Genomic DNA, 16,370 nt, shown 5'->3' on the forward strand with positions numbered 1-16,370 from the left:
ATCCCAGGATGAGCAGTGTAGCCAATGGGTCAGTTCTTTTGTCAATAACCGATCATTGTGGTTTAAAGTAGATACAGAAGGTCTTTTGCACACCTGTATTCCACGTTAGATCAGTGGCACCAGTGGATCCCAGATCAAATGTACATTAGTGAACAGCACGGTCTGGCTTCTGGATTGCTCTGGAGACTGGAAAACACTTTTTGATTGAGACATTTGTGAAACTGGAAAGGATTATGTTGATTTTAAAGCCCTGGTTCTTCAGATTTGAAGGAAACAAAATGCAGCCAGAAATTCTTCTGTTTTGCTTAGTTATCTGTATTAAAGGAAGTGATTCAAAGTTGTTCATGTCTGCTGAACTTTGACAAGAAGATCAAATTGCAGGAGAGAACTGGTTAAACACTTGGAGACTGTGCTAACTGAGATACTGACTGACTTGACTGAAAAACTAAAACCATCTTGGGAGCCATGTATTCCACTGTTTCAGAGCAACTGTTCTCTTCACATCATTTTATTAATTTGATTTAATTCAATATCTGGGTAATTCAGAGCTGAGGAACTGATTGACAATTGAAGGGGGAAAAAAAAAGGGCATAATTAATTTTGCCTTTTTAATTTATGCATAGGAGAGAGGGAAGAGGAAATTGCTTTTATGACTTCTGAAGGTCTTGGTGACCAGAAACAAGCAGTCATTTATCATTGTAGATTCCTTCTTTATTTCTTTAAAAGAAAATAGATTTACTTTTTTATCTTGTCTTTGGTTTTTTTTTCCCCTGAATATTCAGTATTCTTTACATGCTAATTCACTTACTGATTTGCATTATGGATAACTGAGTGACATTTTTTTCTGTATCAGTATGACAGAAGTAGACTGTGGTCCCTTCCAGATCTTGCAAGAACTGGGCTCCATACTCCAGAGGACTCTCTTCATATGGTGTGGTTGTCATATCTGGCTGCAGCAGACTTAATTATCTTTTCTTTTTCTTTGTGTTTTCTGATACTTCAGCTCTCTTGGAATTTACACCCTGCCTTGGAGTGGTGTGGCCCTTCTCTTGATCCTTGTATGGAACAGAGTTGTGTGCCAGCACTGTGGCATTGCTGCTGTTGGCTACATCATTTTCTGTGAGGGAGATGCATAGATCTAGAGAATTCTCCATTCAAGCTGTGGTGGACCCAGCAGTATCTTGGCAAGGCTAGCTCTGATTCTCAGCCTTCTCCAGAAAGGCTGGGAAGAGAGAGAGTTCTTCTTGGAATCCCCTTTGCTACTCCTGACCTCTCAGTAGCATCCTTGCTATCTTTATTCCTCTGGGCAACCCTTGAGGTGCTGTAGTGCATCACTATCACCAGCGCAGCTTAGCTGTACTCAAAGACCTCTTTGTAGCCTATGTGTCAGTAGGCAGAGAAATTCTAGCTGTTCAAGGTGAATACAACTCATCAGTCCACTGGGGGCAATGTGCATCCCCTTGCCCTGACCATACCTTTAGGAAGACTCTTTATGCTCCATCTGGACATAAGGCTCTGGACTGCTGTAGCACAAATGCTGATGTTACCAAAGTTTGCTCCTAGGCTAGGAAGAGTCCAGATAAAATATGCAGCCATCTCTCCATGAGCAGTAACTCAGCTGAGAGAGGGTGTTCTTGATAACAAGATCCCTGGTTTGTAGGTCCCCTTTTCCTATGATTTTCAGTGCTATGTTTTGCACAGGACAAGCATTGGAGAGCAATGTTTGCAGAGGGTAAAGCCTAGCTCCTCTAGACCTAGCTTCGCAGGATCACATGCCCTTAGTAACTCCTCCCAGAGGTGTTTGCTGAGCCAAGCACCAGACTATGAAACATTCTTTGTCATGCTGCATTTGTGATGATTTAATTCCTAGCCAGTGTAACAAGTCTGTTGGCCACTTGTTTGCTTCAGCAGAATTGTCAGCCTGTGGTGAGGCATCTGATACCTTGACACCACCTTGTAAGCAAACCTCAAGGTTTTTGCTTCATTGTGTTCTTTATGTCTCTAGCAGCAAGTCTACATGAGTTAGATGTGGACTATTACATGGACTGTGAAGAACAGAGATCAGCAGCTATTGGGCTTCAGGGGAGAAACAGGCCTATTAATTGCCAGGCACCATTCCTCATATGGTCTCCAGACAGTATTAGGCATGGTCACCAAGTTCCTGGTGTAACCCTTGTTTTCTGTTCCTATAAAATGCAGCTAAGGTTACAGCTTTCATTGCTGTTCCCACCTGTATTATCTTTGTTATTGCAATGCTTGTAGAAAAGTGGAATTTCCATTGCCACAATGTATTGGCCTCACCTGCCTCCACTTAACTCCCATAACTCTGGTTGGCACCTCTCAGTGCCATTGTCCCTCCTCTCTTTGGTTATACCCCTGGTCCTTTGTTCCTTTTGGCATTCAGCAAGCAGTACATGGTCTTCTGCCCTGCTGGCCACACCAGTTTTGGAGACTGTCAGCAAGAGCTATCCAGTGTGGTTTGGCAAGTTGGTAGCTACTCACTCCAGCTGCCTTTGAAGAGAGAGAGGGCTGCTGGACTCGGGGGAGCCCCAGCCACCTCTTCTGGCTCAACGGGAAAAGAGTTCACAGTGGTTATTCTCTGAAACCCAAACCCAGATGGAAATGGCAGGCAATCTGGGGCTTGAGGCCTCAGGTTTCCTTTATCTGAAAAATTTGCATTGTTCACTTTTGGCAACTGTACTCTGGCTTTTTACCAGGGGGATCTTGGCTTAAGCCTCTGAATTTGCAAAAGGCGTATTTTTGGATTGCCACGGGAGTGTTTCATGGGCAGCTTTTATCTGCTGTGTTAAGTCACTGTAGGTCCATTAGTAATTGAGGATAATGCTTCTGGAGCTGTCAGCAGTAGCCAGGGCTTTTAGAAATACTTTGCCCATGCTGGTTTCTTTCTTTGGGTATGGGGCTGGGAAGGAGAAATCATGGGTTAAGCTCAGGGAGGCTCAGAGCAGCGGTTCACCTCTTCCCTTGGGCCTGCTGTGGATGTGGTACTGCAGTCTCCAGTGAGTCAGAGTGGTGGGTGATACAAGCTTGGTTCCTGGCACTAATTGGGGAATTGGTGCAGACCAAAGCCTTGCTCCTTCAGAACAGATTTGCTGCCTTTGACTGCTAAGCTCTTCATGGGCTTGTGCTGTGGCAGGGGCTTGGAGCCATGTTGGTTCTCCCAGGCCATACACATGGAGCCTGTGTCATCCTCTGTGCCTCCAACTCTTGCAGTTGTGGGTTCCTCCCTTTCATTTTCCCAGGGTCCTCTTACTCAGTAGATGAGTTTGATCTCAAGCAGTGTCATGCTCTGCAACATGACAGCTCTCCCTGCATGCCTAAGGAAGCACAGCCAATTCACCACAACCATCAGGAGTGGAAGTCTCCTAGCTGGGATGGGATGTCCTCTTTGAGAGCCCAGGGGGCTTGCTGTAGAAAGAGGTTTGGACCACAGCATGACAGAGTTCAGAGCCATGAAGAAAGTCCATCCAAATGGTTTGTTTCCTCAGAGCAAAGGAATCACTCCATGCCTTAATGGCCAGTGACTTGAATTTTTGTCTCTGTCACATTAGACTTCCCAGAGAGTCCCTGAGATGCTTTTTTCTTGCAGTGAAACATGGATGCATCCTTCTATTTGGAGGTTATCCTGAGAGATGATGGAATGTGTTGGAGCTCCCTACCCAATATGCAAAAGCAGACAATGGGCTTTTGTTGGTTGGAGCCAGCAGCTTGAACTGTGTTTGTAGCTATCTGCTCTCTGCACAGAGCAGATACTCGAGTTTGGTTGGGATTCATTAGGCACAGTGGAGTTACTGAAGCACTCAGGAATGACACTGGGCTCTGTAGAGTTGTGTTAAATCTCCATTAGCTTCAAGGACCGCCTCAGGGCTGATCTCCAGGTACTGATCAGCAGCATGCAGTGTCCTGCTTCAAGTCTCCCATGGTGTAGATGGTCACTTCAATACCAGAAAAAAGGGTATGACAAGAGCTGGATTTCTTTGACATACTATGTGATACCTCTGCAGTCATCTGCTACCCATTTTCATTCCTCCTCATTAAGCTTATTCTTTTTGTTTGTAGTCTGAGAGAAAATAAGAGTTCCCAGGCAGGCTCAGGAGCACAAATACTGATAAAGGAACCAAAAGGTCCTCAGTTCCAGCTGCTTATGGCTCCCAGTTTCAGAGTATCAGCAGGTATGTGAAAGCCTGAAAGGTCCCATCGCTGCTCAGTAACCTTATACAAGTTGGCACAGTGCTGCTGGAACTATGTCCTGCAGCTTTTGGATGTTTTTATTGCATTTCTGTTTCTGCCCAAATACAGTTCACAGGCATTCAGGCTGCAGGTCTTACCCCATCTTTTTATGTTAGAAAAAGACACTAATTCCCCATTAGTTTCAACTGGAAATGTATGTATTTTAAAATCACTCTAGCCACTGACATACGGAGCCTGGATGGTAAAAAAAATGCAGTTACATTTGACAGAAGTTACATTAAGTTGCCAATTAATGTTGGTTTGGTGGTGACTGGGCAATGAGTACTTGGGCACCTTTCAGAAGACGTGGAAATACAAAACAAAGGGGAGTTAAAATTAATTGTTTAAATTGGCACGTCCTGTGACGCGACTTGAACAAGAATATTAATCTGCCTCGTGTGGGTTGGTTGGATCTGAGATCTCTCAGTTGTGGATTTAACCAGAAGAAATTACAATTAAAAAAGAAAAAAAAAATAAATCTGGTTGAGATTATTTATATTTATCATTGCTACAAATATTTGATTTGCTGGGAACCAAGCTGGAGCTGCCATTGCCAAAAGCCGATCCTCATCATTTATTTTGTGGTTGTATGAATTTTCCTTTGCCTGCTTCTTTTGTGGTATCCCAAATTGCAGCTCCTCTTAATGGTCAACCTCTCTTGGCTTGAATTTTCCCATGCCTGAGGTCCACAGTGCTGATTTAGCAGAGCAGAAACTTTGAAGATATTTCCTTTTCTCTGTACTTTTTATTATATGCTTTGCTTCGTGTGTGGACCGAGCTCTGAAGTTTAGGTCAACACGAAACCACCGTTGTGGTCGGGCTGGCTCGTGGGAAGTGGCACTCAAATGGTTCCAGTTTGTTGTACTTCTGGGTCCAAGACGATTCCCACAGGTCACGCTGGCAGCTTCTGGCTTTTGGAGCTGATGTAGATCCTACCCAAATAATTTGCCCTCGTGACAGCCTTTCTCCCTGCATCTCTACACACAGGTGGTGGTTACTGAAGGCTGGGGAAACGGTCCTTTAAGGAGAAGGGTGGGTTTAGTGCTTAGTTGGACTGTTCAGGTTTGAGTTTCCAAGGCAGATATCAACAACTTGTCAGCTATACAGAGAATGTGAAATGATATTTTGCCCCCCCTTTATTTTTTTTAAACTTTATAAAGTTAAATCAGTGCTCCAAGAAAGTTTCTGTGTTTGTTTATTCACTCCTTAAAACCCTGGAATCTAGACCTATAAATACAGCCTGACTTCATGTTTACAATTAGAATCGCTGTCGTTGGAATTAATTGACTCTACTTGTAAAAATAATAAAATATGAGGATCTGGTGAGCTCTGCAGGAAAAGATCAATATTTTTCTTGTTAAAACACATTGCTTTTGTACATAAGTGAAAACCAGTGAGAAAGGATCATCCTCCTTTACTGTTTTCCTGCTATGACAGAAGTAAAAGGAAAGACAGTGCAGCCAGACTGAAGGGATATGTGGCTTTTCACAAAGTTAGCAGCTATATTGCAAGCTCAACAGGAGTTGAGTATTGACCTTACAAAAAGAGTCAGCATTCTTTACAAAGAATTGTGGCCTGATACTTGGAATTATGATTATTTTATTATATATATATATTTTTTAATGGGAGATTTTAAATGTCATTTCTGCCTTGTGAGATTTCTAGCTGCAGTTCTGCCCTAATTCTTTGTAGAAGCTGATGCAGGCTTCCTAATCCGTGTGAGTTTTCCTCAGAAATGTGAAACTGCTTTTCAGGTTTACCAAATTAACCCTGAATATCAGCAGCAGCTGGCTTTAACCAGGCTAGAAAACTTTTGCCTCCTTGTTAAAGAGGGTTGGAAAAGATGACTTTTGAGGGTCCCTTCCAACCCCATGCATTCTATGATTCTATGATAAAAGAAAACTGTTTGAGGTAAGAATTATGTTTCCAAGGCTGTGTTTGAAAATCTCCATCAATGATTTGGGTTTTTTCTCGGTTGTTCAGGATGCAGAGAATGTTTCAATTGAAGTTTATTATGTTGGAATATAACTCCATGGCTTTGAGTGACTCAGAACAGAGTAAACCCCCACAGCTGAATATAAAGCATTGTTTCTGTATAAACCAGAAGCATGATCGAATAAATGTGTGGTGTGTGTGAGAGAGAGTGTTTTAAACTGTGACAATGCAGTTTCCTTTTGGCTGAATAAAATGGCTTAGTTGCAGTCTATATGCTGTTAAAGCAAGTATTTTACATGGAGCTAAGCTGGGTTCTTTTAGGCAAACATTTTTATCATTATTATTACTATTTTTTTTGCCTTGCCATACATGCAGAAATGTTTCCCACTCAAAAGGAGAGCGGGTCAAAGGAATTTGGATTGGGTAATTTCAGGCTGAACTGCTGAAAAGTGAAGTTGCTTGCTTAGGCATGGATCCAGTCACAACTCGTGCACATCTTTAACTTTCTGCAGCCTGCGTAGCCCGTGAGACCTCTGCTGACTTGGATAAAGTAACAAGCATGCGACATCTCTCCCGAATTGGAGGCACGTCCCCCTCCTGTCACATGCACTTGAATTAAGGCTGTGTTTAAGCGTGCCTGCAAATAGAAGACCTCAGAGATTACCTGATGGCACCAAAATGCCCAGCTGGCAGCCAAAAAGGAGATTTCCTTTCTTGTCTATGCCTATGCTTGGAGGGGAGGGGAAAAAAAAAGAGAAAGAAAAGGGAGGGGGGGGGAGGAAGGTTTTGTTGCTTTTAATGTGAGCTTCATTGGATTGGTTTGCCTCGGTAGTGCACTGGTGACGCAGTGTTGTGTTTTATCAGTGCCCACCCCCAGCAGAATTCTTTGCTTAAGAGGAGGCAGATTTTCACCTACTGAATAAGACTCTGGACTCGCATTGATGCTTCTCGGTGTTCTCTTGTGTGCTCTCCTGTGCCAGAGTGACTTTTATCCCCGGATTGCCTGGTGTAAGTTACAGCCCTCTCTTTCTTACCCTCTGGAAGTTTGCATGTTCAGATGTGACTGTGCTGAATGATAGGCTGTCTATTTTAGAGTTCAGCCTGTATTTATAATCAGGAGGATAAGTTGCTGGAAGAACTTGGCTCCTTTTTTCCTTTTAAAACAACTTTTAAATACTGGGCGAGTTACAAAGATTTCTCTGCATGGTTTTCTTCTGTACAACAGGTTTTTCATAACCATGAACACTTGCTGGATGAATCTTAAAAATCTGCAGTGTTGAACCATAAAAAAACACACTTTCTTGTTAGAAAGACTTTGTTCAGCCACTGAAGGATCAAACTGTGCTTTTCTTAGAGAAAATGATACTTGGCAGCAAATGCACAAGGACTTGTTGATACTTTACCTATCTTACTTGTTTGTAGAATGGCTGTTTAAACGTGACTGCTGTCTCTGTGTGTTTGTAGTGAATGTTTCCAGCAACAGGATCTCATGCTGAATATTTTATATGCATTTCTGACCTTTCAGTGGTGGGAACAGAGGTTGGTAGGGACTAAGAAAAGGAAGCATCTTCTGGAAGTTTTGGGAGCTGGCAGAGACAGTCTCACTCTGTGATGTTAATCCGGATGGGAAAGCTATCAGCTTCAGCCTTGTTTTCCATATTGAGTTGTGGCATGAGGTGTGCTTAAACACACTGCAAATATTAAAATAGGAGCTGAGTGATACCTGCTCCTGTGGATGTGGTAATTGATGTTTTTTAACAGTAAGTTCAGGGTGCTTTTTGTGTACTGGAGCGTTAAACTTGCATCACGCTTGGCCTGGTGACAAGTCCTGTCCATGTAATTTAGAGCCATATAGGGATGTTCTTAGCCTTGAACCACTTGAATTAATAGTACCTATCATATCATGAGTGTAGCATTAATAATTTAAAGTAGGTAATTTGTGAGCCCTGTGGCCTGAGTGTGAGCTGGAAATGACAAGGACTACTGATATGAGTGATGTTAGTAACTTTGGTTATAAATCAGGGTTGGTTTTTATGCAGTGCTGCATTTACTTCCAGTAGGCTGCTATGCTAGATCTGGTACGAGTTTATGTGCATAGGTGGGAAACCTGATGGATTGTTTTTATATAAAGAACAACATACAGGAATCAGAGAGGCATGGAATAAAATTCTAGAAGCTGCTGTCTGGGAAGCATTTTACACAGACTTTTCAGCCACCAGTAACTATAAGTGAACCTGCCTGCCAAAACAAATTCAGTGACACTGTCTATCAGGAAACGTCTGCCGTTTGCAGTGCTGCAGGGGGAAAGAAATCATCCTCCCCTCTCTGATTTGACACAGTTGGCCAAAAACAAACCAGTGAAAACTGGGACCTGAAGGAATCTCTGCTCCACCTGGAGCAGCAGAAAGTTTTCATCTGCAGCATGGGGGCAGCTTCTGAGAGCAGAAGAGCTGCACACAAGGTGTTCTATGCATGGGGTGAGCTGCATATGGGATGATTTGTATACCTTTCAATGTTTCACCAGTGCAGTAGGTTCTTCCCTAATTTTCTGCAAAGAGTAGAATAAAGGATGTTTATGAGGTGCCTTCTTGTTTCCTTTATATCACACAGTTGGATTGCTGGTGAGTAATACACTCTGATTGCTTCCCTAGACTTTGAGCTTCATCCCAAGCATTTATTTAACTGTTCATCCCTGTTGTTCGATGTTTCTGTGTTCTCTTTAGCAGCAATTTGGAAACAAACAAAAAACCAGCCACCACCAACAACCAACCAACCAAACAAAAAAACCACCACCAAAAAAACCAAAGCCACCACCCAAAACTGATGACTTTGCTTTTCAAATTTCATACTATTTTTTTTCACTCAAAACTTGTCTAGGCTTAGAAGAGTACTGTGAATAGTTTGCAGCAGAGCTCTTAGTAAATGGATATAGACATGTCCTAAAATGATCTTGTGGTTAGCAGGAGATCCTGACTTTTTCCTGAGGATTCACTTGTCATTTTGCATGAATCAAGGTGCTTACTTACCTAGGCTTTGTTTTCCTCTCTCCCTTAGGGAAGAAGTAGCACTTTGTGTTGACAGAGTTATAACAAGATGTTTAGCTAGAAACAAAATAAAGTCCGAGGGGGGTGTCTGGTTCATCTGCCAGGAAGGCAGAGGGATGTGCTTAGCATTTGCAAAACCCATTTTTTTTTCTCACTGAGGTGCCAGTTCTGAAAGTTTCTAAGTCTACTTAAACAGTTAAATGCTTCAACTCAGATAAAGGTCTAATTATGGGTCATAAGAAAACTGTGTTGACTAAAAAAGCAGATTTGATGCAGAATTAGCTATTGGAAATGTCATCTCTACACATTTCCCTTCGCTCCAACAGCCCTGAGAGATGCATGCTCCAGCTTCAGCTGCTGCAACTCCCTGGCCCTGGCAGAGTTCCTCTGTCCTGCTAGTGCCCAAGGGTGAGTTTGCAGCACAGCCATTGCAGGACAGGCTGGACTGGTTCAGGAAGAGCAAAGCATCAATAGGAAAATTAACTTTTGCACCCAGAGTCTGCTGCAGCAGCGTGGCACAGCAGCTTGGCAGAGGGACAGTACTGGTAAGATGCTGCAGGTAAATGGGAAGGCTTCCCAGCATCGCGGAGGTCAGGTTGCATTTGGTGTGCTTAGAGGCATGTTGGTGAAATATAAGTGAGCAGAGGGAAGAAACAGGCTAGTGAATTCCAGCAGTCACGCAGGTGGCAGAAGATTGGCCATTCCCCACTGCATGGCAGTTTTGCCAGTTTCTTTTCGTCCCAGTAACAACATGGAAATACCACAGGCTCTTGGGTTAGATTAGGTGATGAAGGGCATAGCTCAGCGTGCCTGAGCATGCCAGATATATTTTGGGCTCTAGAAAGAAGCATGCTACAAGATTTAGTCTGTATTTAGTCCCTGGCCTACTTTGCAGGATATTTTGCATTTCTAAAAACTTTCTCAGCAGAGATGTCCACTTTTTAGTTAGTTTATTTTTCTTTCTGTTGTTTTTCTTTAAATGTTTAGCATCTCTTACACTCATTTAAGATTGAAAGTAGTAACACCTAGCCACTGAAGTACTGATTCCACCTTGGGTTTTAAATCTATGTTTATTGCCCTTCCTTTTTTTGTTCTGTTTGTTTGTTTTGATTTTCATGTTGTTAAAGAGAAGCCTTGGCCATTACTGTGCCTCATCACTTCTGCAAACGCAGCAGATGACAAGTCAGGGCTCCCAAGGTTTGGAGGATGTTGTGCTTTAACTGAAACCTTGTATACAATGACAGGAGAGGTGACTTCTTACTTAAGACATCCTTTTCTCTTGAAGGAAAGGAGGTAAATTATGTAGCTACCTCTCTGAGCCCTTTGCTAAGAGCCCTGCCAACAGACTTTGGGAGACTCTGGTCTTCACAAGGTGTTTTAGGAGCAGATGTACACTTGAAGTCTTAATTTCTTTGGGACCATCAGGAATTCTTTCCCCACCCTCCCAGAGAAGCTAATAAAGGCAACCTTGTGACTTAGTGGTTTATTTTGGAAGCTGCAGGAACTCGCTGTGGCCGGAGGAGCCAGATTTGGCAAACATCGTCCCATGAACTCCCTTGCAGTGGGGGAATGTCACAATCCCCTTATCCCAGAAACTGGGTCACCACAGTAAATTGGTAGTTTGGTTGATAAGTGGAGAAAAGACAGGTCTCTGTTGGGAATAAGGGTATGCTTTCATCCTGGGGGTCCAAAGGAAAGGGGTCTCACATGATCACGGTGTCTGTGGATGCATGCACGGACCTCGGTCAGCTTTGCCCACTTTCAGGAGAGGAAACAGGGGCACCAAGGCTAACTTGGCAAAGGTACTATGTAAATCCCTGCAGGATGAAGAATTAAATCATTAATCTCCAGGATCAAGGAAGGACCCCAGTCCAGCACTTCCATCTCCTGGCAAAAATCTGATATACATAATAGATTTTTTTGGGATGAATTTCACAGAGTTCTCTCATTCTTCACAGGCAAACAAAGTGCCAATTCTTAATGGTGTCTTCCAAATCTTGTTAGCCTTCTCTGTCTCTGTTAAGTCCTGTGCCACTTTCATTAATTACAGAAAGGCAACAGGTCCTCAAATATCAAAAATGCATTGAGGCTTCATTTTCTCATCTTGTAGTATAAAAATCTTTATACAAATGTTTTGAGCCATTAAGGCCTTCTGAGAGATGTTATCTTAGGGTGTAAGGCATTCAAGGGTTGATGTCTCTGCCCCATGTCTGGAAATGACTGGAGCAACAGTTGTTCAGCCAGTTTGGAGCCTGGAGAAAGAGGGACATGTTTGCTGCTGAATATGTGTATTTAGGGAGAGCATCAGTCTAAGGGTTTTCTAGGAAACACATATAGGGATAGGATTTTCCTGTTGGTGGTTGTCAGGGATCCAGCATCTCCAGGATAAGCAAAATCCCTTCTGATTTTTGCCATCCCTTCTAATGTTGCCATTGTTTCAAAAGTATGAGACACCCTTCCTCCTTACCACCACATGGGCCTACATTGTATTGGGGTCAGTGGAAGAAATTAAGCATGGTCTTGAAACTGTGGATGTGGATATTTTGTATGAGACTGAAGTGACTGTAGGAAAACTGAGAGAAAGCAGGAGGTGGGCTTATGGCTTTCCATCTGATATCCCCTCATCTCTTGGAATGCTTGTTAAAATTTGTGGACTTGGTTGATGGGTATTTGCTGCTAACCTCTTGCCCCTTTTGCCTCCAAAATGCCACTTTTCTGTAGCCAAACAGCATGGATAGCAAAGCAGAGAGTGGCATGGGACCTCTTCATGGTAGCTGCCTGCAAAAGAGATGCAGCAGTGCAGGCAGATGGTTTGGGCAAATGTGCTTCTAGCTTTTGACCATCCTGACATCAGTGTGGACCTTACTGCTCTGCTTAGTAGTCTTTCAGATGGTGAAGATTTTATCTTCTAAAGTCCCTTTCTGTCCATTTTTTTTTGTTTGTTTGAAAGCTCTGTTTTAAAAAATCAGATTATATGAATTAAGATTTAATTCAGAAGGCTGTCATAAAACTGAAACTGTCAGAAGAAGCAATAAAAGATACCTGTAAAAATGGTTTGGAGATGATGACTGTTAGCAATGGGTAACAGATTGCATCAGGTTGGAAGAGACCCTCAAAGGTCATCTTGTCCAACCCCCAATCTCCTATAGGTAACCTCAGCTTTATAGCTAAACTTTTTCAAAATAGGCTTCTTTAGATCTGTGGGGTTGCACAGGGTTATTGTGACTGTGGTGATGTGGTTATTGTGCTGTTTCACAGGAATTTTGTGATTATTGTGCTCTTTCAGTGACTGAGAATCTGTGAGAGAAAGGTATTCCTACTGCATGGGATGTGCTAGCAGCAATAGATCAATATGAATGTTTTTCAGAGTATTGGTAATGGCATTTCCTAGGCAGACAGACAGATAAGCAATTTTTAAACAAGTGCTTCTCTGGCTGCAGCTGATAAAAGGTAGGGAGCTCTGCTGAGGTTAGGTGATCCACATCAGCTGCACATCAGGCCCTGTGGTATGGTCGATACATTCTACACGCTTCCATTGACGGGGTGCAGAGAGCCAAGAAGAATCCTCCTTCTGGAATGAGGGCTTATCACACCACTCAGTAAAGTCAACACAGACAAAATGCCCAACCTTTCTAAATCTTTTTTAAATTGCTCAGGAAATAAAAATAAAAGTTAAATTTTCTTGGTCAGTGATACTGGGAGAAACATATTGCTTTGGAGGTGACCTCATTTTAACCTCTTTCTGAATTGCTTTATGATTAGAACAGTCACATGCCGAGGTAGGACCCCATTAGTGGGGTTTAAATCATGTTTACTTCTGAAAACACACATTGTAATGGGCTCTGCTGAGTATTCCCTCCTTTTTTTTTTTTTCTTCCTCCCCCCCCCCCCCCCTTTTTTTTTTTTTTTTTTTTGGTTAAAAAAGATTTCTTTTATTTCTTTTGTTTGTTTGTTTTTCTGTTGCAGGACAGAACATCACAGTTGTACCAGTTTGAGAGCAAAATATGGAATGTATTTCACTGCTGACCGAAGGCAGCCAAATGAACAGTATTTATAGTAGTTTGAAAATCAGCAGTTAGCAGTTTCTTCACATTCTAACACTACCCAGCACTTTCCAGAGAGAACTCATTGTTTACAAGAAATCTGCTTTCCAAATCCGTTGCGGTGCCCTCCAGCCCTGCCTATTAACTCTTTGCAAAGGGGAAAGCTGATCTACGGTGTGGGGAAAAGATGGCAATGGATGAGTACCTGTGGATGGTCATTGTGGGGTTTATCATTGCTTTTATTTTAGCCTTTTCTGTGGGTGCAAATGATGTTGCCAATTCTTTCGGAACGGCCGTGGGCTCTGGCGTCGTTACTTTGCGCCAGGCTTGCATTCTGGCTTCAGTTTTTGAAACCACTGGCTCAGTGTTGCTGGGAGCAAAAGTAGGAGAAACCATTAGGAAAGGTATCATCGATGTTAACCTCTACAACAACACCGTCCCGCTGCTGATGGCAGGAGAAGTGAGTGCCATGGTTGGTAAGTAGTGCTTTCCTCTTCCAAGTAACCTTCCATGTGTGCTTGACATCCTGCTCCTTCTCAATATTGTTCATTCTCATCGTCTGCACCTGCAGGTCTGGTTTTTATGAGTGCAGGACCCTTTGTATTCCTGTTTTTTTTAGGCTCCTATGTTTGTTTGTTTTTTTTAATGTTTTCAAGGGCTTCTAATAATTTGTATTTCTCAATGGCTCAGCCATTTAAGTAGTAGATGGAAAAATAAGGCTTAACATAAGGGATCGCACAGATGTATTCCGAGGGTGCTGAAAAGGTGGTTTGGAAGATTTTTATGATGGTAAATGAGAACTCTGCAAGCACAGCATTTGTGACCCTACAGAAATAGCAGCTTTCAGTGAACACCTATGAGAAGGAATTACCTGAATTGTTATAAAAAAAATTACAGAAGATTCCAACATACTTGCTTAAAGTTCTTGTCTGAGTGATTGCAGCTGATCACACACTTCACTCTTGCCCATGGCAAAACTAAGGGAGCAGTAAAAATTCATGATCACACGTTTAAGGGGGTTTTAATTTTTATGACTCAAAGGGACAGCAGTTCAGGATGCCTTAGAGGCTGCTCCCCTTCTTTTGTTTGCAGTTAAATTAATCTCCCTTCAGAACAAATAGCATATTCTGAGGTAAGTAACATTAAGCCACTGTATTTACTCTTTGTTTATATGCAAGAGGTTTTGTGAGCTTTTGGAGAGCTCCCTCATGGATCAATAGCAAACCTGCTTTTAAAGGGCAGGAGACAGCAGGAAGGAAACTCTTTCTCTGTTGGAGAGGCAGCCCAGGCAAGAGGCCAGCCTGACCATCCCACCACCACTTCTTCCGTCTGCCAGGTCTGTGGCATCTCACAACAAGGCAGTGTGGTTTATTTGTGCATTGCAGGTCCTCCCTTCGAAAGGGATGTTTCAATCAAAGGTTTTCTTCCTTAAACTTCCTTAAACCTAACCTAAATAGTATTTCCACCTACCCGCTCTAGCCTCCCCACAGTTTTCAGGCAGGACCTGCACTTGAGATTGGTGCATGCACGCAGAAGTCTAGTACATGTGGTTATTCACCCATTTCTGTAAGGAAATGGGAACATTTTGCTTTCCTAAATTTTAAGGGATCAAGATGGACATTAAGTGCCAGTTTCTGGACTTGTCTGAGGTGGCTTTGTGTGCTTGAGAGCAGGGAAGTGGTTCCCTTAGGCTTTCATTATCCCTGACTCTCCTGAAGTTTGACTACCTTCTGCCCAAGGGGAAGAGGGGTTGGTTAGTGACAAATAGCTGCTGAGACCACATCTGCTTCTCTAAACTGTCTTTCTGTGAAGCTGCTAAGTTCAACCATATCAAATGTTCTCTTGGGCACCCTCCATCAGTTCCTCTTTCCCAGTGTCTTGCAAGGTCAGCTGCAGGTTTCTGATCTTCCCCTCAAGCTGTAGGGTGGATTCATAGTACTGCTCCACTGCAACGTTTACCCTTCTGAGATAGCTCCATCATTTCCCATGGGTGTGTGTCCGGGAGCAGTCTGAAATGTAAGTGGCCTTGCAGCTTCTGACTTTCACGTACTCGATACTCATGGTCCCTATTGGAGAAAAGGTTATTTTCTGTTTCTGTATCTATTTCTGGTATCCTGATCCTGGCAGGGCAAAGTTTTAAATCTCAGATGCCCCCTGCAGAGGCAACTGGCCAGAAGCTCAAAGAAAACACCTTATTTGCATGCGTATTTACATAAGCCTGTGTGAACTTCATGAGCAGTTGCATTCCCTTCCTCCAGTCAGGGCATTAAGAAGAAATTCCACATTTTAAATCTCAGAATTAACCACAAACAGCAGATTTCCATTTTTTTTTCCTTCCTCAACTCCATCTCCAGCTTTTTCTCTGGCTGTGTGGTGGTGTTTTCTCTGTGTTTTCCCCGAGCCCTCCTGGATGTTTTCTTTTCCTCTTTCTGTTGTTGCTCGGCCTTCTTCCCCCACCCCCGTTCCCTCATGCCTCATGATCATGTTTTTGCAAATGGATTTAGCTTCTGAATTTCGATGAGGCTTAAATGAGTCAACAGCCTGGGAGAGACCAAAAGTCACTGTATCCTCTTTCCAGATGTTGGTGGAAGATCCTTTGATGCTTGCAGCAAACAGCAGATGGTGATTTTCAGGGCAAACTTCTCTCCTAAGAGAAAAGGAAGCAGGGAATGACAAGTTTAAAGTTTTAGATGTAACATTTTGCAATAATTTGTAGCCTATTAAAAGGTTTGTTAGGTGATTGGGAAGTGAGGGACTGTTGCTCTTGGGAGTAAATTGTAGTAGTTCCCTAGCATTAACCACTTGTCAGGCTATTGTTGAGCTGCCCAAGTGTTGTTCTAGTAGTCCTGGTGGAAGCTGGAGTCAGCTGCTGGTGCAACTGAGCAGGTGCCACCAACAAAGAGGCCATCCCAGCCAGTCTGGCAAAGCAGAGTACTAGGTCTTTCAGGTAGCATGGTACTCAACAAGGTCTTGTGTCTGAAACACAGCACCAGAGCCTCAAGAAAATGGATGCAGCGCCTGCAGCTGCAGGGGAACGTGAAACACACCCTGAGCTGAAAGCTGGTACTGGTGTCTCTTGGTTGGGGTGGTCTGCAGCCAA

The 16,370-nt window shown here is 43.0% G+C and overlaps 1 protein-coding gene across 5 annotated transcripts in view; it reads left to right on the plus strand.

Moving 5' to 3' along the window:
* Positions 1–16,370, plus strand: part of SLC20A2 (solute carrier family 20 member 2) — a 68,514-nt gene that overhangs the window by 14,414 nt on the left and 37,730 nt on the right. For 4 of the 5 annotated variants that reach the window (XM_068137431.1, XM_068137432.1, XM_068137428.1 and 1 more), the window contains exon 2: positions 13,194–13,746. In XM_068137431.1, coding sequence (XP_067993532.1) covers positions 13,458–13,746 — 289 coding nt within the window. In that variant the 5' untranslated portion in view covers positions 13,194–13,457. Of the gene's footprint in view, positions 1–6,968; positions 7,192–13,193; positions 13,747–16,370 lie in introns of those variants that run through there. The other variant, XM_068137429.1, reaches the window with a different exon arrangement.

Source organism: Melanerpes formicivorus, unplaced genomic scaffold, assembly GCF_026170545.1.
Source record: "Melanerpes formicivorus ecotype bairdi unplaced genomic scaffold, bMelFor1.0.p_v2 SCAF_4, whole genome shotgun sequence".
NCBI lineage: Eukaryota > Metazoa > Chordata > Aves > Piciformes > Picidae > Melanerpes > Melanerpes formicivorus.